This window comes from Toxorhynchites rutilus, chromosome 1 (assembly GCF_029784135.1).
Source record: "Toxorhynchites rutilus septentrionalis strain SRP chromosome 1, ASM2978413v1, whole genome shotgun sequence".
Lineage (NCBI taxonomy): Eukaryota > Metazoa > Arthropoda > Insecta > Diptera > Culicidae > Toxorhynchites > Toxorhynchites rutilus.
Window position 1 is genome coordinate 175,700,156 of NC_073744.1, and position 27,769 is coordinate 175,727,924.

General features: G+C 43.4%; 1 protein-coding gene across 6 annotated transcripts in view; it reads right to left on the reverse strand.

Moving 5' to 3' along the window:
• Positions 1–581: 581 nt before the first annotated feature.
• Positions 582–27,769, reverse strand: part of LOC129774001 (protein phosphatase Slingshot) — a 41,376-nt gene continuing 14,188 nt past the window's right edge. For all 6 annotated transcript variants that reach the window (XM_055777714.1, XM_055777708.1, XM_055777684.1 and 3 more), the window contains exons 3-7: positions 16,969–18,105; positions 16,837–16,902; positions 15,775–15,969; positions 15,430–15,699; positions 582–4,218 (exon numbers count right to left, since the gene is read on the reverse strand). In XM_055777714.1, coding sequence (XP_055633689.1) covers positions 1,761–4,218; positions 15,430–15,699; positions 15,775–15,969; positions 16,837–16,902; positions 16,969–18,065 — 4,086 coding nt within the window. In that variant the 5' untranslated portion in view covers positions 18,066–18,105 and the 3' untranslated portion in view covers positions 582–1,760. The remainder of the gene's footprint in view (positions 4,219–15,429; positions 15,700–15,774; positions 15,970–16,836; positions 16,903–16,968; positions 18,106–27,769) is intronic.

The window sequence follows — 27,769 nt, forward strand, 5'->3', positions numbered from 1 at the left end:
GTACACAGAAAAACGGTGAAAATATGCTATTTTCATTCTATCATTCGTGGTTATAACCATTCTTTAATTCTGGCTAATTAGACTGTAGTTTTAATTTCATTTGATGTTTTCTCTCTTTATTCTGCTTTCGAGAGAAGAGTTCAATAAAAAGGTACACATCAACACCGCGTTGCATTCCGAAGACTGACGAAAAGTAATGTACCTAGTGAGTAGTGGCGATTTGAACGTGGGAAACATCATCCAAGAAACATGTAGAGAAGAAAGTACATGGAATGTTGTAAACCGTGTAATGACAAAATATTGGGAATGCTCCAACGAAGATGGCGAGAGGAGTAGTGATCAGAACAGGGAGATGCACAAGCACAACCTACCCTCGAAGTAATGCCGGACGGTGGTTCCGGGGGGAAAATTATAGCGCATAAGGGTGTGGGTTTAGTGAACAAAAATCTCATACTCCCCAGTCAACATGGTGACTGGGATGTGTTCTGAAGTTTTCCATCTCTTTCCCAAAAAAAAGCACATTGATTGTCTGCGGCAGGGAGATTTCTGATCCAAGTAATCCGAACGATTGTTTGCCTAGTAATAAATATTTACTGTTATCATGTTCTCTTTTTTCCTTTTTTTTTTTCTTAAATACAAATTCTTTTTTTTCTATAGCGTGTTTTCTCACAATTGTTTCCATATCGTCGAGCCACATTGTATTTATTTTGCTTTTTGTATTTCATTTTCATCCAGTTTAAAAGCTTATAAAACCACATAAAATATTCGAACAGTTACATGAATATTGATGCTGCAACGCGTTTATTTTTCTCCGATTTGCATTTTGCTTGCTGCTCAGAATAGGAGCATTAGATGTTTAGAATGGAAGTAGCCTTTTAGTTGGGTAACAGAAACGTACATTTTTTCTTCTACATCTTTTATTTTGACAGCGGAACAAAACTGGAGAAAAGCAGATAATCACAAAATCACATCGGCAGCAATGAAGCAATACAAAAGAAAAGGGTGGTGCCAAAATAAAGCTTTGCCTTCCTGGTTGAAGTAACAAACAATCATCATTCCTTAGGATTTATTCATTTTTTGCGTCCGAGAACTCTCGCGAAGGATAGCGGCGAGCCCTATAAATCTAGCAGTTTGTATTTACACAATTAATGAACCTGTTACTGTTCTGTTTTATTTTTTCGAAATATTTCCGCGCAACTAAGCTAATTTACACGCGCTCCACACTCATTCACACAGTCAAACACGAAGTACAAACACACATACACACGCAATATAAGTAAGTTAGTAAATTGTGTGTTTGTCGATAAACATTTGTTCATTCGTAGATGAAGGAGGATATCAACGATTGCTACTTGGATACAGAAAAAAACACATACATAAAAGAGCTGTTCGCGAAGCGTAATTCTTTTTGCGCAAAAGAGAGTCTACGAACCAAGCATGCCTGAACCTGGTCGTTTCGCTGGAATCTGCTGGCACTCTAGCAGACCTATCCGAAGAATGCCTACCACACACTAAACTATTTGTCACATATATTGCAATCGTTGGAAAAACAATGGGGAAAAAACAGAATAGCAAACCGTGACCAACGCAGCAGCCTCATGGTTCTCCCAACGTGTGTACGATTTGCTTGACATGCTTCCGACCGTATTGTGTCCGTTGAATAATATTCTAGGCAAAAGTCGCCCAAAATCCAACCCTTTTTCGAGTAATACAAATAATTCGGGGGAAAACACAAAAGAGGAAATGAAGAATCAACTTCCTCACATCGTATTGTACGCCGTAGCTGCCGCCGTCGAGGTTGCATTAATCCTATGCTTGGTCAGATTTATTTTGGCTAGCGGGTGTGTTTTCCCGTGGTGTTGGATTATTTTCTTCGTCACGCTCCCGCCACCACCCGGGCCAGAACCACCGTTGGAACCCGAATTGTTACCCGAGGATGTATTACCAACAAAACTCACTATGCCACGAACGAAGGGTCCGCCGCCGCTTACAACAGCCGGTGGGATCGGAGGTGGTCTGCTGAAATCATCCGACGATTTGAGGAGGCTGTTTGAATGTGAAATCAGTGGTTTCTGTTGGTTTTGTGCATACTTAAGCGGTTCGAACACGGAACGGGGTCGCTGCCGAACGATGACCGGCTCGCTGTTGCTCGCAGAGCTGCTACTGTTGTGGCGATGATGTGTGTTGAATGATGCCCGCAGCCGTGGGGCTTCGTAGCGATCCACCAGATCTCGCACAGTAATGTCCTCTTGCTGTTGCTGTTGTTGTTGTAATTGTTGGTGCTGTTTTCCACCGTGATTTTGTCCGTGACTCTGGTGTTTGTTCATTTCTACATGTATGGCAACCGGAGATGATGGCAGCGAGCGAACTTTCTTCTGCTCTTTTTTACTTCGATCGTTCACTTTGGCCTCGAAGCTCATTTTGAGGTTCTTCACAATACCGCTGACGCTGATGGATGTGTTCTCATCGTTCGCTTTTGTCTCGTCTGGGACTGTTTTCCGGAAACTGAACCGTCGATGATGGCTTTGCGTGGTCGGTTGTTCGTCTTCCACCCGTTTGCTACCGAAAGGGCACAGACAGTAGGAGTCTGGGGCGGAAGCGGACAGCCTTGCGTACGTTGTCGAAACTATCGTCGTTGTGGTGCGAGTCGATGGTAAAACCTCTTCGCTATTCGATCGCTGCTGGGAACAATCTCCAGGGACGCTCCCCCGACAGTCTTTACCCTTGGCATGTTTTTGTCCAAACTTTTCACTACAAATGCGTTTTATCGAAGTCGATGAGGACCGTTCCTCGATTTTTTGTTTCGTTCGCTTGACTGTCCCCGGATGCCACGGGATTTCGTCCTTATCGTACGGAAATATCCCACTCTGCCCCAAGTCTTCCTCCGTTCCTTTTGCGCTAGCGCTACCAGGAACTTCCACTACGGTCTGGATACTACTACTGCCAACATTGCTCGTATCGTACGAACTCCAGCTGCTGTTTCGAGAGGGTGGCGCCAGCGCCGTTTGTCCCTGCTGCTGCTGCTGTTGCTGATTTTCCCCTGAGCCCCAACTCGAATGTCGCGATACTGACAGTGTTCCACGGATCATATCCGCCACGACAGCGGAATCAACACTAGACCAGGAACTCTGACGGGAAACATGCTGCTGCTGTTGCTGCTGGGGCTGCACAACAATTGGTAGAGCCTGCTGAATGACTTGACTTTGACTTGTCCAGCAAACAACAGGCTGTGTCGTTGTTGAGTCATGACTTTGAGAAGCCGTCGTCGTCGTCGGAGCAGGAGGAGGAGGAGACTTTGATTCCCCTGGATCCCACTGGTGGTCATTCTTGGTCTCGTCCACTTCCGGTGCTATCGACGCCACCGAGGAAGAAGATCCTTTCCTCTTGTGATTGCTGCTGGTCTCTTTGGCTTTGTTGGATTCCAACTCGCTGATAATGGAACGAACTGAGGAAGCAAATAAATCTGATGGCACTGATGTTTCCTCCGTAACGCCCATTCCCCCCTCCTGCAGGTGTACTATTTGATTTTGCGACACGCTGTAGTTCTGTCCGTTCCCACATGGCATTCGAATAGTTTTGGCCTCGTTTTGCGGTGCCATCAAATGTTCCAACGAGTGTGACTGCTGTCTACTCGTTTCCAACACTATCACCGCTTTCTCCGAATCGGGAGACCAACTCTTAGGTCGCTCTCCAATCTTCCTCAAAAACCTCCCGGATTTATTCATCGTGTTCGCATTGTTGCCCCTGGTCAACGCCTGAATCAGCGGAGTAGGTTCGCTTCCCGGCAACAGCCGGCCGTCCTTCGCACTACTACTACCACTCTTCAGGTTGGTTTCGCTCTTGCTGCGCTGCAGTTTCTCCCGATTCTTCATCGCATCCAACATTCCCTGGTACGTCTCCAGCTGCATGATGAAATTTTTGTTGGGTTTGATACAGTTCCGCTTCTGCTTCACGTGGCGTAGCGCTTGGTCAAAGTCCCAGTTGTTTGCTTTCATCGCGTACGCAATCACCACCGAGGCCGAGCGGGAAATTCCCATCTTACAGTGTACCAGCACCTTGGAGCCTTCCATTCGCACCCGGGAAATGTACTTGAACGTGTTGTCCCAGTGTTTCAGCAGATCCGTTTTCTCGTCATCGTAAACCCGCACATTGAAGTAGTCAAACATTCCCGGGAAAAAGTTGTCAATTTCCCGCGTAACGTTCAATATGTGGCGGACGCTGTAATGAGAAGGAAAATCAATTTAATTCCTGCCAAGTAGAGCATCTAGCTTGAGTCATTTTATATGTGGACGCAAAAATTTATAGGAGGTTGTATCAAAGACACAATCGCTTAGGACGGAGGAATAAACATTCGTTTTATTTAAATTAGGGATATTATTTACAAATGCAACGATATTTCATAATTAACTCTTTAGTAGAAAGTATCGGTGAGCGTGAAAAGGGTTAATAGATTGTGTGACTTTGTGGAAACAGTTTTAGAAGCAGCGATTCTTTCTTGCCATTGCGAGAACAATACACGAGCTGGTCATATGTCGCAATTTGTTTCTTTACGTCAATGCACGAATTACACTGAATAATTATCGCGCTCCCGGCGGTCTTTGTCGCATTCGACATACACACTCGGCTTCATGTGGTTCAATATTTCTACCACCAGAACCCACCGTTATTCCACATTCGTTAAGCCCTTCAATATATCTTTGGGAACCCATAAAAACAACAAAAATGGCAATATTTGCATGTATCAAGTGTTATATTTCATGTTGTTTAGTGTTCCCCAAATAGTATCGCGCCTATACACCTCTTACGTGCATCGCCAGAACGCACACGGTAACACACAAATGCATCGATAAAAATTAAACATTGCGAGAATGACCATTAACGAGAAGAAGTTTCTCGAATTCTGATGCGCACACGATCAAATACAAAAGGCAACTAAAAGTAGCGAAAGTGCGCTATTCATACATACAGGATATGAACAAATTAAAAGTTTCGCGCAATGAACACAGGCAAAAAAACACGGATAGGTAAGCACACAAATGGACAGAACAAATGTTTGGGAAAATGGGAATGCTTGCAATTCATCAATTTAACCCATTTACGGACTATGGGATTGTAATGTATAACATATCAAACCAATCTAAAAGAACTTCCTATTCGATTGGTATGCAATTCGTCAAAATACGTTCGCAGCAAAAATAGTTACTAACGTTAATATTATCTTTAATCACCTCGGAGATGGGTGAGTCGTCTAATCCTGTGACTTCAACAAAGGGTTGCCCACAAGGAGGCGTTCTATCACCTCTCCTTTGGTCACTTGCGATTGACGACCTTCTGATAAGTTTAGACGTGAAAGGATTCGAAGTCGTGGGCTTTGCCGATGATCTAGTCATAACGGTACGTGGCAAATTCGACGACGTGTTATCGAGCAGAATGCAGACGGTCTTAAACTTTACACAATCTTGCTGTATCACAGAAGGTCTGAGCATAAATCACTCAAAACGAACAAGAATTTCTTTCACCAAAAAGAAAAAAAATGCCCATGGATAACCTATGCCTCACTAGTATAGTGACTAGAAACTAAGGAGACAGTAGCTACAAAAATCTAAGCAATTACTGGAGCAATGCAAAGCACATCCTCAAAGACATTGGAGGCTATCCTTCACCTGTTACCTTTGAACCAATATGTCCAGCTGAAGGCTAAAAAAAGCGCTCTAAAGCTTAAAAGATGGAAAAAATACTAGACGGGGGACAAAACTGGTCACTTGAGCATACTGAAACTGTTACCCGTTGGACCAGCCTCAGAGATGAACAGTGATTGGATGGAACCTAGGACTAATTATGACATTCCATATAGAGTGATCGAACATTCTTGTTCAGTATGGGATGAAGGTGGTCCCAACGTTCGTAATGGTCCCCCCAGAAAAAACTCTTTGTGGCTATGGGAAACTGGCCAACAGTTTTCAGGTAGAAATAGCTGCGATAATAGAATGTTTAAATGTCAGCCTCAAAAGGAAATATAGACATGCTAACATCTGCATATTGTCAGACGGTCAATCGGTACTTAATGCTCTAAATGCTTTTAAATGCTCTTCAAAAATTGTGTGGGAATTCATTCCCCTTTTACGGTGATTAAGTCAGATAAGTTCGGTACAACTGTACTGGATTTCTGGCCATTGCGGTATAGAGGGCAACGAGCGAGCAAATGAACTTGCCAGGAACGGCTCAAATTCACCATTCACTGGTCCAGAACCATTCTGTGGACTTTCTAACTGTCGGTTAAAAATTGAGCTGAAGAAATGGGAAGACCGGGAAGTCACAGCCTTAAACTTAAACAGGCAAAAAAAATTATTACATTACAACTGCTGAGCCTTAATAAGAAAGACTTCAGCGCATTTACTGGTCTTGTAGCAGGACACTGTCCGAGTAAATATTATCTTAAAAACATAGGTTTAGCACAAGATAATATTTGTCGCTTTTGTAATGCCGGAAGCGAAGCCTCGGAACATTTGCTCTGTAACTGCGGAACTCTAACTGTTGGCTTCGCCAACAGGAGTGCAGTTTCCGAAAAACAAATCACCACTATTTTTGCTGGGTATATTAAAATATCCTATAATTAAATTTTAATTAGTTACATATGATTGTTTCTGGTCTAGTTAGTAAGTCTTACGTTTTAGTGACTCCTGTTGCCTGTTCTATCAGGAAGCCTCCTCAGGTGTATTCAATACGCTTTTTAACTAGCCTATTTATTTTAAGTATAATGTTAGAATAGTTTATAGTAGATGAATCACTTAGCAGTAGAATCATTTAACTGAGGCTAGGTGTATGCTTGGTGCTAATCTATGAATGAATTAATTTTTAACTCGAATTCAAAATCAAATAATTTTGTTTCTTTTACCTGATCTAGAATTTCAAATAATTTAATTTTCATTGAAAATCTTCGCACTTCGCACTTGCTACTCTCTTTTCTAACTATCTCGATTTTCTTTTCAACAATGCCTACTAGATTTTTCCTTCTAACAATGGTTGCTATAGTTTCCTTTTTTCCCCTATTTCCATCCATTGAACTCAAAACTCTGAACAAGATTCGAAGAGGCAATTGGATGTTAAGGTGCGCTCAGCCTGAGAGGCGTAACACTCCCCCCCGTAAGCGGACCGCATGATCCGATCGGTCCACCTTACTCGACTCCGCGACGGACATCCAATACCGCCAGCTTCACCACCGGTCTTTCATAAACACCGCTGCTAGTCTGTACCGTCGCTTTACGCGTCTGGCCACCACTGGACACCACACCGATAACTTTTCCTTTTGGCCAACAGTTCCTCGGGTTGTCGACGTCGACGATGAGCACGATATCTCCAACTTCTAATGGCTTTACCTTTTCGTACCACTTCGTGCGCCGGGATATTTCAGGGAGGTAGTCTTTGATCCAGCGCTTCCAGAAAAGATTGGCCAACCACTGAGATGTTTGCCATCCCCGCCGTAGATTCGCTTTGTCGTCATCAATCAGGGTTAGCGGTTTAGATCCATCCGATGACCCCAAAATAAAATGGTTTGGTGTCAATGCTGCAGCTGCTTCGTCTTCGATGGGAACATGCGTTAGTGGCCTCGAATTGAGTATACCCTCTATCTCCGTCAACGCATTCCGCAACTCCTCGTCAGTAGGGTGCTTCACTGCAAGGACTTCCATCAGATTGCGCTTTACCGACCGTATTAGGCGCTCCCAGATTCCACCCATGTGGGGCGAAGCAGGTGGGTTGAAGTGCCAGGACGTAGTTGGTGTCACGAACTCTCGCATCAACTGGTGTCGGTCAACTTCGCGCAAGGCTTCTCGAAGCACCTTGCTAGCGCCTACAAAGTTAGTGCCACAGTCGCTGTAGAAACTGACTGGCGTTCCCCTCCGTACAATGAAGTTTTTAATGGCCATTATACAAGAGTTAGTCGTTAGAGTGCTAGCTACTTCAATATAGACCCCTCTGGTTGTCAGACAGGTCAGTAAAACTCCCCATCGCTTCTCGATCCTCCGACCCACAGATACTTCAATTGGTCCAAAATAATCAATCCCCACGTGAGCAAAAGGTCTAGTGTACGCTGCCAACCTAGCTTCTGGGAGATCTGCCATTTCCGGAGGCTGAGGAAGTACATCGCGGTTCTTGCACCATTGGCAATTTTTTCGGATTTTTGCAAGGGCCGGTCTAAGACGGAAGATGCGGTATTTTTGACGGACTTCATTCACAACAATCTCGTGATTGCGGTGCAGGTACCTTTCATGATAATAGCGGAGAAGCAGCGACGTTATCGGATGGTTTGGTGGTAGAATTGTAGGATTTCTTGCATCGGCGTGTAAGTATGTGCAAGTTCCCGTTCTCCCTCTCATTTTCAGGACACCGAATTCATCTACAAACGGGCTCAGCTTGTATAAAGGACTGCTTTTTTGAAGGTGTTTGTACGTTCCGTTACTATCACATGTTTTTAAAACAGTGATTTCGTTCTGGTAGACCTCCCGTTGAGCTTGCTTGAAGTGATACTGTTCGGCTCGACGCAGCTCTTCGCTTGCAATTGGCCCTGACGTTGTTGATTCTCCGCTGATTCGATGGCGGAGGTTTGAAAAGAACCGGAATACCCAGGCTGTCACCGCTATCATTGTACGCCAACTCGAAAACCTCCCAACGTCGATCACTGATGCCGGTGCTAGACAGTGAACTAATATTCTCGGTCGTAGCTCCTCCTCGGTAGAGACAGTTTTGATGGGAAGGACCGGCCATTCTGCTTCACACTTTTTCAGGAACGCGGGGCCCATATACCACCTACTTTCTGATGTCAAATCCGGTCGGGTTTTCCATCTAGTTCCATCGTCAGCCACATTGGAACCAGTAGGCACCCATCTCCAGTCTTGCAGATCTGTTGATTCAAGGATTTCGCCAACTCTCGACGCGACAAACACACTGTATCGTCTGTGGTCGGAGCGCAACCAGCAGAGGACGTTCCGCGAGTCCGTCCAGAAAACGTGCTTCGAGATTTTGAAGTTCAGGTTCTTTTTTATACTGGAAGCTAGCCTGCACCCTATTACTGCAGCCTGGAGCTCCAATCTTGGGATGGACGTATACTTGATTGGTGCCACACGGGTTTTAGCTCCCACAAGCGTGCATTCCACATCACCGTTCCTGACAAAGCGTAGATATACCGTAGCTGCCATTGCTGTTTCACTGGAGTCAACAAACGTGTGCATTTCTACGATGGTTTCTTCGTCCACAGTTGTATTCCGCTGGTAACATCGTGAGATTTGCAGTTTCTCTAATTCCGGAAGCAACTTCAGCCAAACTTGCCAATTCTCGAACTGTGCCTGGGGAATTGATTCTTCCCATCCTACATCAGCCCTCCACACTTCTTGTAGAAGAATCTTCAACAAAACCATAAAATGTTCGATAAGCCCTAGAGGATCGTAAATGGTCATCAACGTCCTCAGTATCTCACGTTTCGTCGGACGCCGGGTTCCTTCTAAAAGATCACTATTAAATCGGGACCAACAGATCTTATACTTGAAGGTGTCGGCTTGGGTATCCCACCACATACCGAGAATCTTTTGACTCGCCAGCTCCGAGATTAAATCCAAATTTTTCTCAGTTACCGTTATGCCGTTGATTTTGGCCAACACTTCCGGTGAGTTAGACACCCAGTTGCGGATTTCAAATCCACCCTGCTCGTGAATGAATCGCACTGTTGTAGCCAACTCGATAGCTTTTTCCACCGTCTGCGTACTCAGCACCATATCATCCACATAATGTTTGTACTTGATAATCGCCACCGCCTCTGGGTGCACATTTTGAAACCGCTCCGCATTCCGATTCTTCACGAACTGGGCAGCGCTTGGCGAACAGCAGGCACCAAATGTCATTACTTGCATTACGTAGATGCTCGGCTCACATTGCTCGGGATCATCACGCCAGAGAAACCGTTGACAGTGTTGGTCTTCAGGAAGAATCCTCACCTGGTGGAACATTTCCCGGATATCTGCGCAAATACCGATTCTATGTTCTCGAAACTGGTACAGAATTCCAACCAATGACGACAACTGGTCCGGGCCGGTGAGCAACGCTGAATTCAAGGAAACTCCGTGAACTGCGGCTGCAGCGTCCCATACAATCCTTATCTTTCCTGGTTTGTTGGGATTGCTGACAGGAAAGATAGGAAGATACCACACACGCTCGTGATTTTCGGCGAGCTCTTCCGGTGATAACTTCCGAATGTAATCCTTCGTTCGGTAGTCTGCCATTTTTTCGTGTAAGACCTTCGCCAGTTCCTTATCTCTATCCATGCGATTTTCCAAGCATTTAAAACGCCGATCTGCTATTGATCTGTTATTCGGTAGACGGATACCATCTGATCGCCACAGTAATCCGGTTTCGAACCGTTCGCCGTTGTAGCGAGTACGGGATTCCAGAAGCGCCACAGCTTGCTCATCTTCTCTGGATAACAATGTGCGTTCTTGCTTGATGATTCCTGCACTGTCCAGTGAGAAATAATTTTTCACTATTTGATGGAGTTTCGTATCATCCGACTCACTGCAAGTGCAGATATGGTAGGTGTGACTAGTATTCATGGAATCCACCGTTGATTGAACACCATAAACGACCCAGCCAAGGTTAGTCTTCACCGCGATAGGTTCACTCATTTTACCTTCACGGCTTTTGCGTACCAGCATTATGTTGGCGTGCTTGAGGCCGATCAAGATTCGGGGACGGACTTCTGAGTAAGAATCGATAGGAAGATTTCGTAAATAGCTAAACTCGCGTTCGAGATAGTTCATGTCCAGCGACTGACAAGGTAACTGAAGCTCTTCAACCGTTCTGACGTCTTGAAGCCGATATCGTTTGCCTTCGTGACCGGAGATCTCAATATTTACGCTGTGCGAGTTCGACTCGAAACGATGTGTACCTCCGGTCCATTTGAGACAAAGTGGGCGCAGTACTCCAGAAAGCTGCAACTCTTTAACTAATTCCTCGTCAACGAGAGTCAGCTCCGATCCATCATCGAGGAAGGCGAAGCATTTCACCTGCTTGTTATTTCCATAGAGCGTAACGGGCACATAGCGGAAAGTACCTGGACCACTGCCGGATAGATGAGTATTAATGTTGCGCTCCTCGTTTTGCATTCGACGTGAAGTGTCATTTCCGGATTCCCCAACAGTAACCGTATCGTTGAGATCCTTGTGTAACAACGCATGGTGTCTAAAGGTACATCCATTTTTTCCACACGCACCATCACAGCCTCCTTTATGGCGTCGTAAGCACCTACGACATAGATGGAATTCCCGGATGGTCGCCCATTTTGCCTCATACGATAACTCCTGGAATCGTTTACATTTCCCGACGTTCGTACAACCACCTTTGCACACCAAACAACTTTTGTTTTTATCTGCTGCTGCGCTCGTTGAGGAATCAGCCTTCGCTACAGGTTTCTGAGGGATTTTCTGTGACTCCTCTTTACCAACCTCTTCTGAATGGGTATTCACGTACTTCTGTTTTCCTACTCGAAACTGTGGTTCGAAAACAACGTTTACGTCCTCTGCCAGACCATATATCCAACGGCTGAATGTAGAAAGCTTCACCTTTGATTTGTTCTTCCGGTACTTCGCCCAATCAAGCCTGATGTGAGGTGGTAATTTGTTCACTAATTCCTTCAGCAGAGTTACGTCAGAGCTATACTCCATTTTTCCGCAAGCTTCTATGGTGGCACTCAAGTTCTGCACCTCAAGAGCAAAATCAACGATCTTATTTATTGCTTCTCCTTTGATAGCCGGCAACGACAGGATCTTGTCCTTAAGGTACTCGATGATTGTCTCCGGTCTTCCAAACCGCAACTTTAAGGCATTCATTGCTTTTCCCACCGTTGCCGGGCGCATGAGAAAACTGCGAACTGCATAAAACGCTTCCCCCTTCAAGCAATTTCTTAAGCGGATCATATTCTCGGCTTCGGTGTACCCACACATTTCTGTGGTATCTTCGTAGGTTGAGACGAACATTGGCCATTCTTCGGGATTGCCGCTAAACTTGGGCAATTCACGTGGAACGACCTGACGCGCTGCTAACTCATCTTTAGTGAGTCGTTTGTATCTTTGTAAATGACTCTTAGATCCCGCTCCTGACGTTCTACTAGCTGCATCCTTCATCGTCGATTGCCTTCCGGGTTTGAATGATTCTATGCCATGGTTCTCTTCCAACACTTCTTCATCTCCCATTTCTGACTCATCTCCAGATACTTCGTTGCTCTCGTTGTCGACAGAAACGTCCTCTTCACTGTTGCTGGCGTCATCCTCAAACTTATCCTCTCCATCGTGCTCTGAATCGTGTTTTTCTTTTACGAATTTTCTGTCGTTGTCCTTCAGCCAACCTTCCACTTTACCGTGAGAGTTTGGTGTATCGTCCACAGATTCACCATCATCTTCCAGGTCAGCCAACTCCTTGAGGACTTCGAACTTCTTATTTACTAACTCGCGCTTACGTTTCATTTCTTCTGCCATCAGCGTTTCTTCTGCTTCAATCTGCTTCAAGCGAACCTCCAAACGTGCTTTGGCAGATTTAAAGGAAGACGCAGAAACAATCGATTTAGCCTTCTGCGCCGTGTCATTAGTTTTATCCACAGACATTCCACCTCTTCCGCATGCTTCTGTATCAGCAGATTCCTTAGCATGACCATTATCGGTTGACTTTTTAACAACCTTCGATGTCGTCTTCTTCCCGCCACCTTTCACTATCGCAACAAGTAACGTCTTCTTCCGGTCCTTGGCGTTCGATGTCTTCAGCGATGATGAGATCTTCTTGGACTTCAGTTTACCTTTCCGGTATGCTCCCGCGATTTCACATTTCGAGCAGTTCCAACTTCGGTCCGCAATGTCTTCATCCACACCTACACATGAATAATGAGCCCATCCATCACACTTGTCGCATTGGACCATGCTACTAGTGTCCGGTTTCTCACATTCCAAACATGAACATGGCACCTTCGACGTACTTTGTTGTACAACGGTAGATTTAGATGTACCCGCGGGCGGATCTACCATGTTATGGAGACTTGAAACTTCCGGGGTTGAGCCAATAAGGTTTCGATGATCTGCGGTAGCTTGTTTACCGGTTCCGTCTGGAGCGTTTGTGGTCCGATCCAACATCGTTATGTTTAAAACGAAATTTTAAAATGTTGGCTTCGCCAACAGGAGTGCAGTTTCCGAAAAACAAATCACCACTATTTTTGCTGGGTATATTAAAATTTCCTATAATTAAATTTTAATTAGTTACATATGATTGTTTCTGGTCTAGTTAGTAAGTCTTACGTTTTAGTGACTCCTGTTGCCTGTTCTATCAGGAAGCCTCCTCAGGTGTATTCAATACGCTTTTTAACTAGCCTATTTATTTTAAGTATAATGTTAGAAATAAGTTAAGGTTTAATTTAAGTAAACTTAAGTGCTTACCCTTTATAGTAGATAAATCACTTAGCAGTAGAATCATTTAACTGAGGCTAGGTGTATGCTTGGTGCTAATCTATGAATGAATTAATTTTTAACTCGAATTCAAAATCAAATAATTTTGTTTCTTTTACCTGATCTAGAATTTCAAATAATTTAATTTTCATTGAAAATCTTCGCACTTCGCACTTGCTACTCTCTTTTCTAACTATCTCGATTTTCTTTTCAACAATGCCTACTAGATTTTTCCTTCTAACAATGGTTGCTATAGTTTCCTTTTTTCCCCTATTTCCATCCATTGAACTCAAAACTCTGAACAAGATTCGAAGAGGCAATTGGATGTTAAGGTGCGCTCAGCCTGAGAGGCGTAACACTAACAAGATGCAGACTTCAACACCTTGATAAAGTTATTCTGGAGCCCAAGGATTATAAATTTTATCAAACAGATTATTCCTGATTGACACATATCTCGCTATAGCTTTCAGTCTACTCCTTCAACAATAAGCAGTAGATAAGCTTGAAGTGTAGTATGAAAAAAGGGGATACCACAATAGTTAAAAACAATGGACGCAGTGGTTCACACCCAACAGGAGGAAAAAAGTCCCGCTTGGTGTGCCAGTTGAATTAACCACATTTCAACGCAACTTATGTAGACTGATGGTCTTTACCATTAGTAGGCAGAAGGTATGGAGAGATCGCTGATTGAGTCAAGGGGTATCCGGCAAGGCAGATTACTTGCTTGCTGTCAGCAAAATCTGACGGATGTCCTTCGGTGGTTGACTAACGATTTGGGCTTTCTTTTCTTCGAGGACGTTACATTTGTAGTAGTTCAGTGCGGTTTGTGAAGGTGAATTTGACTTGGCCGGTCGGGAGGATCATCAAAGAGCAGGCGGAAGACGGACCTTTTGTTTGAGGCAATAATGGTTTTGGATATTTCCTTCTGCTAGGTTTTGGCCATCTGGCCGATTGTATCCAGCAAACATGATCATTTCCTTGTTTTTCCCCGCCTCGGTGCGTTATAACTCCATTGAACGGCCGTGTTTGCAATGGTAAGATCTTTTTCTTCAATTTCGCTCATAAGGTCATTTAGTCTTCAATCCTGGACTGCTTCCTTGTTTGGTACGTGGTCGGCCAATTTCTGCATCAAAGATTAATCTGATCGAAATCAGGTGGTTTACAGAACTGTGGTTTTGGATTGTCTCGTCTTAACTTTGTTTTGATAGATATGACCGAACGCCCAGCATTTGAAGCACTGTATGGGTGACGGGTAATAAAACCTCGTTCTGACTCGCAGATGGCCAAAATAAATGAATTCAGATGTACATGTCTCATCCTGATGCTACTGTTGCTGATCGATAGTATGCCGCAAACGGAAATGTCTGAGAACGCTCCACACGGTCGTTTTTGTCAATTTCAACTACTTCACGATTTGTAATATCCACGTCGGATTTCCGAACTGGGTGTCCAAAATTGACTTTCGATTCGCGGCTTCCATCAACTACAACTACAGACGTCGGTTAATCGTTCGATTAATCCAAATAATCGAATATCTGAAGTTATAATCGATTAATTTTGTATCGAATAATTTGAAATCAAAATATGAATACATCGAATAATTGTCACTGTAATCGCAATTGATGAAAGAAGGAATCTTTCTCAAGGTCAATGCGTTTTTAGGCTAAGAATTAGGCTGTATAATTTTTTATCCAACCATCTAACATCGACAACCCAAAAGACCACGCGACCAGAACATACACAAATAAGTATTCGTTCGATGAATCGAATATTGAAAGACTTTGAAACAAAATGAAATGAACAAAATAAATCGCGACGTACATTTCAACACTGAAAGAGAAAACATTTCAAAACAAATTGCTGTCAAAATGATTCATGTTCTGACCACTAGTAGCGCTGCAGCAAAAAAAAACAATGCATCCAAATATTAAATGACTCCAACCTCATCAAAACTTACCCATTCCGCTGTAGTTCCTCGAGATTGCTGGCATTCCATTCGGATCCTAGATACACATGGTCAAAAATTTCCGTCGGGGCATCCATCTGACCCAGAATTACCAACATCTCCTCGTCAATGAAAGACTTGTACTCGCCGAGATCCATATCCAGATGCTCCTCGAGCCGACCCCGGATGAACTTCGACGTGACGACGTCCAGATCGACCGACATCATGATTTCCTTCAGCGTTGTGCGTATTACACGTTCCGTTTCCTCGCGCTCGGTTGGCCTAGAGAGGAGTCAGAGAGGAAAAAACAAATGGATTAGTCGAGGTATGGGGGATATAGCATGAGACGAAACATACTTGTTCCGTATGGAATCCGGTGACGGAGGCCTGCGACTTTCCAGCGCATCCATCGTGTGCCACTCGTTGAGACAGGACCGGTCCGAATCGATGTTCTGCTCATAGTAGGAAACCCACTCGTGGGACGACCCCCCGGCGAAGAAGTTGTGCTCCCGGGCTTTTGATGATACTTTGTGCAGGGTTTGCAGGGCTGACCTAGAACGGGGAAGGGCGACAGTTATCAGAATTCCGTTGGGAAGGATTGAAACCAACATTAAATCGGAGGACTACGTAGGAATGCTGGAGATAAATTTGATTGAATATGATGAGGCATTGACGAGTCCACACTTTGTTTTTTAGCAAGATAGTGCTGCAATCAATAACTCAAATAAGGGCTTCGCTGATACAAATATAGAAGTTCTTGGGTGGCCAGCCCGTTCTCCAGATCTGAATCCGATTGAGAACCTTTGGTCTTTGGTTGCACATCGTGTTCACGAAAACGGCAAGCAGCTCAAATGTCGAATTCGAGAGTGATGAGAGAAGATCTCACAGGAAACCCTTGGAACACTGGTTTTGTCAATAAAATGGCGTTTAATTGAAGTCATATACACATTATTAGTCACTTCTACATGATAATTTTTGAGAAAGTACGCTTGCGGAGGAAAATGTAAGGAAAATGTAGGTGGTGTTATTCTCATTTCGCACCCTTTTCAGTTTCCTGGGATTCAAAGACAAATGGTTGCTTTAGAGGCGAATGAACTGCAAAGTTTAAAGCCTCTTAAAAACAAAGAAAGAAGAAATGGTTGCACGAAGCAAATTTATTTCACGCTGGATTTATCTGTTACACAATAAAGATTATGCTATAGAAAATCATTGAGACGATACTCAACCATACCATTTCTCTGCGGTCTGCAACAAAATGAATACAGAAAATCTTCAAGTTTGAAATATTTAACAGTGTCTTCTTGTGCTTCCAGACTCCACTTCATCAATTTCATCGCATATAATACACAAAAGAAAAGCCATCGTAGCTTGACACACATGATTGCAGTTACACCTTCAAATAACCAGCACCCTACTTACCACATCGCTTGAACAGAGACCGGCTTGAAGATGAGCTGCTGTCCACAAGAACTCACACTGAATCCACTGAAAAATTACAATTCAAAATTACTCCTCTCCAAGCCAAGCTTCCCTGCATTTGAAAGCACTCACCCATCTCCGTCTAGTCGTATCGCGGTATCGGCCAGCACTCGTAATACCAGTCCAACCGTGGTTTTTTCATTGCAGTCGATTCCAAGCAGACAGGATTCCTCAATCTCAGCACAACTCCCGCCGCCACCGCCACCACTCGAGCCACAACTCGGTGCCTTGGTACTGCTGCCTAAGCTGCTGCTGGAACCACTTCCAACACTACCCGCGGAGCTGCTCAGGGGTCTGCTGACGTTGCCCGCGGTACCACTACCCGTCACGTTGATGAAGCCACTGAGACCAGTACTACACACCTTCACGGTGTTGCCGTCACTTTTGCCAGCCGTTGGCTTACCACTGTTTACACTACTATTACTACAAACATTACTACTAGAACTAGGTCTATTACTATCACATTTATCGACACATTTGTTATTATTAGCAGTATTAACAAAAGCCGAAGCCGAAGCCGAAGCCAAAGGCGTAATATTCTTCGAAGAAGCACTAAGAACACAGTTGTCTAGGCTAGATACAAAGGTTTCGTCGCCGCAGCAGCTTGCGATAATGCTTGTACTGGATGAAGGCGATGCGGCCTTGTAGAGAGAGGCAGAAGTGATTTGCTTGCTGATGGGCACACCAGCGGCGGGAGGCGCTGGCGAAACGCACGAGGATGAACTAGCGGACGCCAGCGAGGAAGAGGATAGCAGCGGATGCTGTGGCTGTTGACGTCTGCGTCTGGCCGGTGGGCGGGACACCACGACCAGATAGCGGGTGCGACCAGCGCGGAGCGATTCGAGCTTGACGGCCATCTTGAGCGTTTCCTCCGGACGCAGCAGATAGAACATAGACTGCAAGTGCTGCTGGATATCACTCCCGGCAGACGAGACCGAAGACGATGCACTGCTGGAAGCGGAACCGGACGAGCCCACCGATTCCCGCTCATCCGCACTATCCGAGCGGGATCGGACGGTTCGCGTGTTGCTGCTGCTAGCTGCACGAGGTGGCTGCTGCTGGGAGGAAACTGTCGAGGTGTTTGGGGCGATGGTGGTGGTGCCATTGTTTGCCTGCTGTTGTGTTTGGTCCTCGCATGTAGCGCGAAGACGCTCGTTTGATCCTAGCATCAGAACAGTGCCTCTGCCGGCAAAGTAGCATTCACTCAAACTGAAAGAGAAGGATAAATAGAGAGAATTTTAGTAATCTTCTCGGTTGTAAAATCAATTCAACTGTTTGTACTATTTGTTTTATGGTTGTACAAATAAGTTTTTAAGGCATTACAAAGGTTGGCCTAGCTTTGAATCGCATCCGATTAACTTGCTTTTTTTTCTGGTTCGTCACTTTTACTTCCATTTTTGGAAGAATGTCGGGAGTGAGAATTATTGAACTCGTGACCTTTAGCGTGAGAGGCATGGATGTTACCACTACGCCAGATCGCCTCCCAACGATTAACTTGTTATTATATTCATGTTAAAGCGAGACGATTTCCCTTTGAAAATCACTCTAGGCATTTATCTCTGTTCTTCTTCATTATCCCTGGATTGCACTTGGAAGGTAATCAGAGATCCCCACGGTAGTGATCATATGATATTTCTTATGATCTCACGAAACCTATTGACTGGATAGATCATAGATCTGGTTTGATCTATGCAAGGAATCTTCAAGTTCAGAAGAAACGGGTACTTGCAACGTGTTCTCGACGCGTTACAACACTTTGGTGGAACAAGGAATGCTCGAAGGTCTACCTTGAAACCCCATCCGCCTTGAATGGTTCTACAAAATCTGATAAAGTTGGAAGCCAAACTCAAAAGTTGATTGACACATTTTTTAGTACTTTCTAATCAAATGTGCTTGAAATTATCCCTTGCAGAACCATCAACCAAGCAATGTACGTATTGTATATTGAATTAGGATTTGGTTTAGATAGTTTCATTTATTCGTGTATTCAGCACGAATCGACATACTGCTGATAAACATACTACTGTCAAAGTATTTGTTTAGAATAAAGTCTTCTGACTTCGACTCCCAAACGTGACACACCTGTTTTTCATTAGCTCCGAATACAATTTCAATTGATTAATAAATAGACAGTTTTCCCTCGGTGAACAGGAATAGTTTAGTGGAGACGAGGACAAAGGACAAAACGTTCAGCGGTTGTTTGGAACAAGCAGCGGCAGTTTCCCAATCGGCTGGTGACCACTTTTTTTTTGGGTAAGGTATTTTGCGACCATTGGTTAGTGGTGACAAACGCTTTTATCAAACAAGGCGCCATTGTCTTTTCGCGGTTTGTATCTCAAACAAAGAAATACCACTAATACAACTAAACCTTTTATTCTTTTAGAAAGTACATTTAAAGGAAATGGTTTCTTTGTGATGAGTTATTAAGAGTGTTTTTTTTTGTTCTTTTTGTTTTGAGTTAGGAAACGCTAGTTGAACGACAAAAAAAAAAAAAAAAAAAAGAAGTAATCGGTGGCAATCATTTTCATCGGCTGGTGTTCGTGTTTCCCGTTGACATTTGCAGAGGAAATTCTGCTAAAAATCGTTTGGTGTTCGATTTGGCATTTGGTGAGAGTGGCAGCTGGTTCGGTGAGTTGTATAATTTTATTTATATACAATTAAAGGAAATTAAAAACAGATATTCGAGTATTCTCGAACCAGCAGTTTATTTTGGCCGACTATTATTTTTAATTAGAAGTGTTTTTTTTACTATTGGCTCTAAAATACTGTGTTAAAATTTTACATTCGTGTGTAGGTTCAGTTTTTGAATATGTCCTACGTTGTATCTCCCAATATTGAACCTTTCCGCAAGGGTCAATCTTTTGCTACCTGGATCAGACGTCTTGCGGTCCATTTTCGTGTGAACAAGGTGAAAGACGAAGAAAGGAAGGATCAGATGTTCATTTTGGGTGGAGATTTTCTGTTCAGTATGGCAGACAAGCTTTTTCCCACGGAGACATTGCTGGCTGGAGTGAGCTATGAGACGCTAGTCCAGAAGCTTAAAGAAAAGCTTGACAGGACGGATTCCGTTTTGCTTCAGAGATATAATTTTAGTTCAAAGGTTCAGCAAACGGGAGAATCCGCAAGCGATTTCATTTTTTCACTTAAGCTTCAGGCAGAGCATTGTGAATTCGGAGATCAGAAGGATCGTCTCATCCTTGATCGCATTCTTGTTGGTTTGTCAGATGGCTCACTGAAGCATCGTTTATTTACTGAAGACAGTTCTAAATTGACACTCGAGCAAGCGGAGAAAATAATTGCAACGTGGGAAATGGCGACTACACACACAAAGGCTTTGGCAAATAAGGAAGATGTTGGTTTGGTAGCTTCACTCGAAACCAGACATCCGTTGACTGGAGGTAGGGGGGCAGTTATACAGAGGATGAAGGATGCCTACCAAGGTTTGCGCGAATCGGCAAAGAGCAGATTAGGCGTTCGGTTCGATGATCGTATTGGCGATGGTCATCAACAGGAAACACAGTCCCGCTCCTACTCTCAGCAGCATAGACGGGGTGATCCTTCTGCAGGTTCATCACAACGTCGTTACAGATCGGACAACAGACAGTGGCCAGTAGATCAACGTGCTCAGATTTCGCCTCCCCATCCTGTTGTCCCCGATCCCCTTCAATCCTCGTCATCTCCTTCTCCTCCTGTTGTCTTCTCTCCACGTGTCAAGGTCTATCCTGAAGATGCACCTGGAACTGGTCCGTGGGTTGTTTTCTTCAGGCCTAAGCCAAACGGAAAAGCACTTAATGTTATTCAGATCATGAAAGATCTGGCAAGATACTCCTCCGTGACAGAAATTACGAAGGTTAGACCGACCAAACTGCGTGTTGTCGTGGCTGATCGGAAAGACGCAAACGGTATTGTCGTCGACCAGAGGTTTACCCTGGAATATCGTGTCTACGTGCCTTCCCATGACGTAGAAATCTCGGGGGTGATAACCGAAACGGGTCTGACGTGCAAATCAATTATGGAAGGAGATGGCAGATTTAAAAAGCTGCCTTTGATTAAGGTTAAAATCTTAGAATGCCGACAACTCGGCAAAGTCTCCCAGGAAGGGAAAGAATCGAAATTTACGCCGTCCGACTCGTTTAGAGTCACTTTTGCTGGCTCCGCCCTCCCTGACTACGTTATGGTGGACAAATTGAGGCTACCGCTGCGACTCTTCGTGCCAAAGCCCATGACTTGCCTGAAATGCAAGTCAGTTGGTCACACAGCAGCTTACTGCGCCAACAAGGAGCGCTGTGCCACTTGCGGAGAGCAACATGTGGACAAATCCTGCAGTGCGATTGAGCAAAAGTGTCCATATTGCGGAGGAAATCCGCACGTGCTCTCGGCTTGTGAAACTTACAAGAGTCGCTGGGAGAAGCAGAAGCGCTCTTTAAAGGAACGCTCGAAGCGCACTTTTGCGGAAATTTTGAAGGGCGCTTCTCCATTGGCCCAACAGCAACAACCTTTAACCGCAAACAATGTCTTCGCTTCGCTGCCAGTTGACGAAATGGAAGCGGATACAGCTAACGAGGGCACACCGTACATCTTCCAAGGGAATCCCCGGCGCAAAAATGTGACCACTCCCAAAGTTCAAGGACAAGCCCCTCCGGTTATACCCTCTGTTAGCATGCCTAAAAAATCGAGTGCAGCGGACAAGCAAAATCAGGTTCCTCCTGGCTTCCGTGGGAATAATTCACCTTCGAACGACCCAGCACTCGAAGGGACATCAAAAACCCCAACTGTCCCTATTTTACCGTCCAGTTCAACTTCCCAATCGGGATTTATAAAGTTGACTGACCTTGTGGCTCAAATCTTCACATGCTTTAATGTTTCCGACTCCATCAGAACCATTGTCATATCAATGCTTCCAGTATTAAAGACAATTTTGCAACAATTGATGCAAACATGGCCCCTCCTTGCAATGATTATCTCTCTTGATGTCTAATTCAAATAGAGAGGTCGGAGATATCACTGTTTTACAGTGGAATTGTCGTAGTCTTATCCCTAAATTGGATACATTCAAATTTTTAATTCATAACTTCAATTGTGATGTTTTTGCTCTGTCCGAAACTTGGCTTTCTTCGCGAGATGATCTCTCTTTCCACGATTTTAATATTATACGCTTGGACCGTGATGACAGATACGGAGGGGTGCTATTGGGGATCAATAAGTGCCACTCATTTTTTCGAATTGACCTTCCACCTATTGGAGGGATTGAAGCTGTTGCTTGTCATGCAAACATCAGAGGAAAAGACCTCTGTATTGTCAGCTTGTATTGGCCTTCGAGAGCTGCGGTTAGCCGCAAGCAACTTGTTGACATGTGCTCACTCCTTCCTGAGCCACGATTGATCTTGGGAGACTTCAATTCTCACGGAACTGCCTGGGGGGAACAGTACGACGACAATCGTTCACTGTTGATATATGATCTTTGTAACAGCTTCAATATGACACTTTTGAACACTGGGGAAACAACACGTGTACCTAAACCTCCTGCTAACCCAAGTGCTCTTGACCTCTCGCTTTGCTCGAATTCACTATCGTTAGATTGCAAGTGGAATGTAATCCAGGACCCCAACGGTAGTGATCACTTGCCAATCAAAATTTCCATCACCATTGGGTCGAATTTTTCTGAATCTATAAACATGGCATATGACCTCACAAGACACATTGACTGGAAAAAATATGCGGACGCGATTGCTCTAGCCATCAATTCCAGAGATGGTTTACCTCCATTGGAGGAGTATAACTTCCTTTCTCGTTTGATCTATGACAGCGCGGTTCGCGCTCAAACGAAACCCATCCCAGGCTCCACTATTCGTCGAAGGCCTCCCAATCCATGGTGGGATAGCCAATGTTCCAAGCTTTATCAGGATAAATCGAACGCATTCAAAGCTTTTCGGAAACGTGGAACCCCTGAAAATTTTCAGACGTATTTGGACCTTGAAAATCAATTTAAAAACTTGATCAAAGGGAAAAAACGTGCTTATTGGCGAAATTTCGTGGGAGGTTTGTCACGAGAAACGTCAATGAAAAAATTATGGAAAGTGGCTCGAAACATGAGAAATCGCTCTTCAACGAATGAAAGCGAAGAATATTCACATCGATGGATTTTTAATTTTGCACGGAAGGTTTGTCCTGATTCCGCTCCTGTCCAAAAAATTGTTCGAGATATACCACAAGGTAGGTGCGATCTTGATTCCGAGTTTTCGATGGTAGAATTCTCTCTTGCTCTGCTTTCATGTAACAATTCTGCTCCGGGATCGGATAGAATTAAGTTCAACTTGCTGAAAAACCTCCCTGATGTGGCGAAACATCGCTTGTTGAATTTATTCAATCGGTTTCTGGAGAATAATATTGTTCCAGATGATTGGAGACAAGTACGAGTTATAGCTATTCAAAAACCCGGAAAACCCGCGTCCGACTTCAATTCGTACCGCCCAATAGCAATGCTGTCTTGTATACGGAAATTGTTGGAGAAAATGATCTTGTTTCGCCTTGATCGATGGGTTGAAACGAATGGCCTACTCTCAGATACAAAATATGGGTTCCGCAGGGGCAAGGGGACGAATGATTGTCTTGCGTTGCTTTCTTCAGAAATTCAAATGGCTTACGCCGGAAAAAAACAAATGGCTTCAGTATTCTTGGATATAAAGGGGGCCTTTGATTCTGTTTCAATAGAGGTTTTGACAGACAAATTACACTCTCGGGGTCTGCCGCCTCTATTGAATAATATGTTATATAACTTGCTTTGTGAGAAGCATTTGAACTTTTCTCACGGAGATTCGGCAGTAAGTCGGGTCTCTTACATGGGCCTCCCCCAGGGCTCATGTTTAAGCCCCCTTTTGTACAACTTCTATGTAAGCGACATCGACAATTGCCTTACACAAAATTGCAGCCTAAGACAACTTGCAGATGATGGAGTGGTCTCTGTCGTAGGATCAACAGAATCCGACCTACAAGAACCCTTACAAGATACTTTGAACAATTTTTCAACCTGGGCCATTGGGCTAGGGATCGAATTCTCCACGGAGAAAACAGAGATGGTGGTTTTTTCTAGGAAGCATAGACCAGCAAAACCAAAGCTTCAACTTTTGGGTAAACCGATCACTCATGCTATGTCATTCAAGTATCTTGGGGTCTGGTTCGACTCCAAATGTACTTGGGGGGCCCATATTAGGTATCTGAGTAAAAAATGCCAACAAAGAATAAATTTTCTCCGTACAATTACCGGCACCTGGTGGGGAGCCCATCCCGAAGATCTTATAATGTTGTATAGAACAACTATTCTCTCAGTGATGGAGTATGGCAGTTTCTGTTTTCAATCAGCTGCCAAAACACACTTAATTAAACTCGAGCGAATTCAGTATCTTTGTCTCCGTATTGCGTTGGGATGTATGCCCTCAACGCATACCATGAGTCTCGAGGTTTTGGCAGGCCTACTCCCACTAAAAGATCGCTTCAATTTATTATCTCTTCGGTTCTTCATCCGGTGTAAGGTCATGAACCTATTGGTGATCGGAAATTTTGAGCGGCTGATCGAGCTAAATTTTCACTCCGGATTCATGAGTTCATATCATGAATTCATCTCCATGCAGGTTGATTCTTCTTCGTATATTCCCAACCGTGTTTGTTTCCCTGACTACATCAATTCCTCTGTGCATTTTGATCTGTCCATGAAGCAAGATATCCATGGATATTCAGATTACCAACGATCGAGGATCGCTCCAACGATCTTCGATGAAAAATATAGGGGTATCAATTGTGATAATATGTACTTTACTGATGGGTCCACTATAAATGAGTCCACAGGATTTGGAGTGTTCAACGAATTTTTTAACACCTCCCACAGTCTTCAGAATCCTTGCTCAGTGTATATTGCTGAATTGGCAGCGATATACTGGGCGCTGGACAGCGTCGCCTCAAGACCTGTTGAACACTATTACATTGTAACGGATAGTCTTAGCTCTGTCGAAGCTATCCGTTCAGTGAGGCCGGAAAAGCACTCGCCGTACTTCCTTGAGAGAATACGAAAAATTTTGAGTGCTTTATCCAGACGCTGTTATGTCATTACCTTTGTGTGGGTCCCTTCTCATTGCTCAATTCCGGGTAATGAGAGGGCTGACTCATTAGCAAAGGTAGGTGCGATTGAAGGCGATATATATCAGCGTCAAATCGCCTTCAATGAATTTTACTCTTTAGTCCGTAAAAATACCATCGCTAACTGGCAACGCAAATGGAACGAAGATGAATTGGGCCGGTGGCTTCACTCGATTATCCCTAAGGTTAGCCTCAAACCATGGTTCAAAAGTCTGGACTTGAGTCGGGACTTTATTCGCACCTTCTCCCGACTCATGTCCAATCACTGTTCGTTAGACGCGCTACTCTTTCGTTTCAATCTGGCCGGCAGCAATATCTGCGTTTGTGGCCGAGGTTACCACGACATCGAACACGTTGTTTGGTCGTGTGAGGTGTATCTTGTAGCCAGATCGAATTTAGAGAACTCCCTTCGGGCTAGAGGAAGGCAGCCCAATGTGCCGGTGAGAGATGTGTTGGCTCGGTTAGACCTTGATTACATGTCCCAAATATATGTTTTCCTTAAATCTATCGATGTTCGCGTGTGATTATCCTTATATCCTTATACCCTCCATTTCTTCCTTTGTGAGTAATTGGTCCGCTTGCTATAAACAGAAGAATGAAATGTAAATTCACAACTGATGTACGAATAGATTTAAGAATTGAGTGTGTGTGATTATCAACATTGTAATAATTTCCTTATACCCCATCCTTTTCCTGAGAAAATGTCACCCTTTTAATCTCGAGTCCACCACGAGTAATCGGTTTCCCACATTACTAACCATAGATTTAAGAAAATTGTTCATATATATAGTTTTAAAAATATATTTAAGATTTCGGCTCCTTTAAACTTACGTAACTGAGCCTGTAAAAATAAACGAATTTATAAAAAAAAAAAAGACATTTTGAGGCCGATTTGGTTTTGAAAAGGGACATCCCAATTTTTAGAAAGGCATATGACGTTCCCTATCGTTTAAGGGAGAAGGTTTTAAACTATTTAGATAAATTAGAGAAAGAAAACGTTATAACTCCCATTCAAACTAGTGAGTGGGCGTCACCTGTGGTAGTAGTTATGAAGAAAAACAATGATATAAGATTAGTAATTGACTGCAAAGCTTCTATTAACAAGGTAATTATACCGAATACCTATCCATTACCAGTTGCTCAGGATCTTTTTGCTAGACTAGCTGGATGTAGTATTTTCTGTGCGTTGGATTTAGAGGGAGCGTACACACAGCTATCTTTGTCCGAACGATCACGAAAATTTATGGTGATCAACACGATTAAAGGACTTTTTACATATAATAGATTGCCACAGGGCGCTTCCTCTAGTGCATCTATCTTCCAGCAAGTAATGGATCAGGTTTTGCATGGTATTGATAACGTTTGCGTCTATTTGGATGATGTGCTTATTGCAGGAAAAGATATGCAAGACTGCAAGGGAAAGTTATTCTTGGTGTTAGATAGACTGTCTAAAGTAAATATCAAGATAAATTGGGATAAATGTAAATTTTTTGTGACCGAATTAGAGTACCTCGGTCATGTAATCAGTGGAAGAGGTCTAGCTCCATGTTCAAATAAGATTGCAACTATAAAGCAAGCTAAAGTTCCTACAAATGTGACTGAACTTAAGTCGTATCTGGGTCTCATCAATTACTACAATAAATTCATCCCGAACTTGTCTTCTAAATTATATTATTTATATAATTTACTTAAGAGTGATGTTAAATTTGTTTGGGATAGTAATTGCAGTGAAGCTTTTGAAAATTCTAAAAGATTACTGTTAGAAACTAATTTTCTTGAATTTGATGACCCTCAAAAACCAATTGTTGTAGTCACAGATGCATCTGGCTATGGTTTAGGTGGTGTGATTGCTCATATCATAGATGAAGTGGAGAAACCGATATGTTTTACGTCCTTTTCGTTGAATGCAGCACAAAAGAAATACCCTATATTGCATTTAGAAGCGCTTGCACTTGTATGCACAATAAAAAAGTTTCATAAGTACTTGTATGGACAAAAGTTTATGATTTTTACCGACCACAAACCGTTAGTTGGCATTTTTAGCAAGGAGGGCAAACATTCAATATTTGTTACAAGAATACAACGATACATTTTAGAACTGTCTGTGTATGATTTCGAGATTCACTACAGACCTTCGTCAAAATTGGGTAATGCGGATTTTTGATCGCGATTCCCATTGGATGAACCAGTTCCCATGGAGTATGATCAAGAATTCATAAAAAGTATTAATTTTGGGAACAACATGCCTGTTGACTTTTTGGTCATTGCAAAGGAGACTAAGAATGATATTTTTTTACAAAACATCATGAAATTTATACGATATGGTTGGCCTAATAATACTGACAAATGCTATAGGGACGTTTTTGCGAATCAACAGGATTTAGAAATATTTGACGAATGTTTGCTGTTCCAGGACAGAGTGGTTATACCGAAAATAATGCAAGAAGAGATCTTAAAACTTTTACATAGCAATCATGCGGGTATCGTCAAAATGAAAAGATTAGCAAGGCGAGTTGTTTACTGGTTTGGTATAAACACGGACATTGAAAATTTTGTTGCTGCTTGTGATATTTGTACAAGTATGGCAGCTGTCCCAAAGCAAAACATTACTTCGAAATGGATCCCTACTACGAGACCATTCAGTAGAATACATATAGATTTCTTTTATTTTGAGCACCGTACCTTTTTGTTGATGGTAGACAGTTTCTCGAAATGGTTAGAAATAGAATGGATGAGAAAGGGT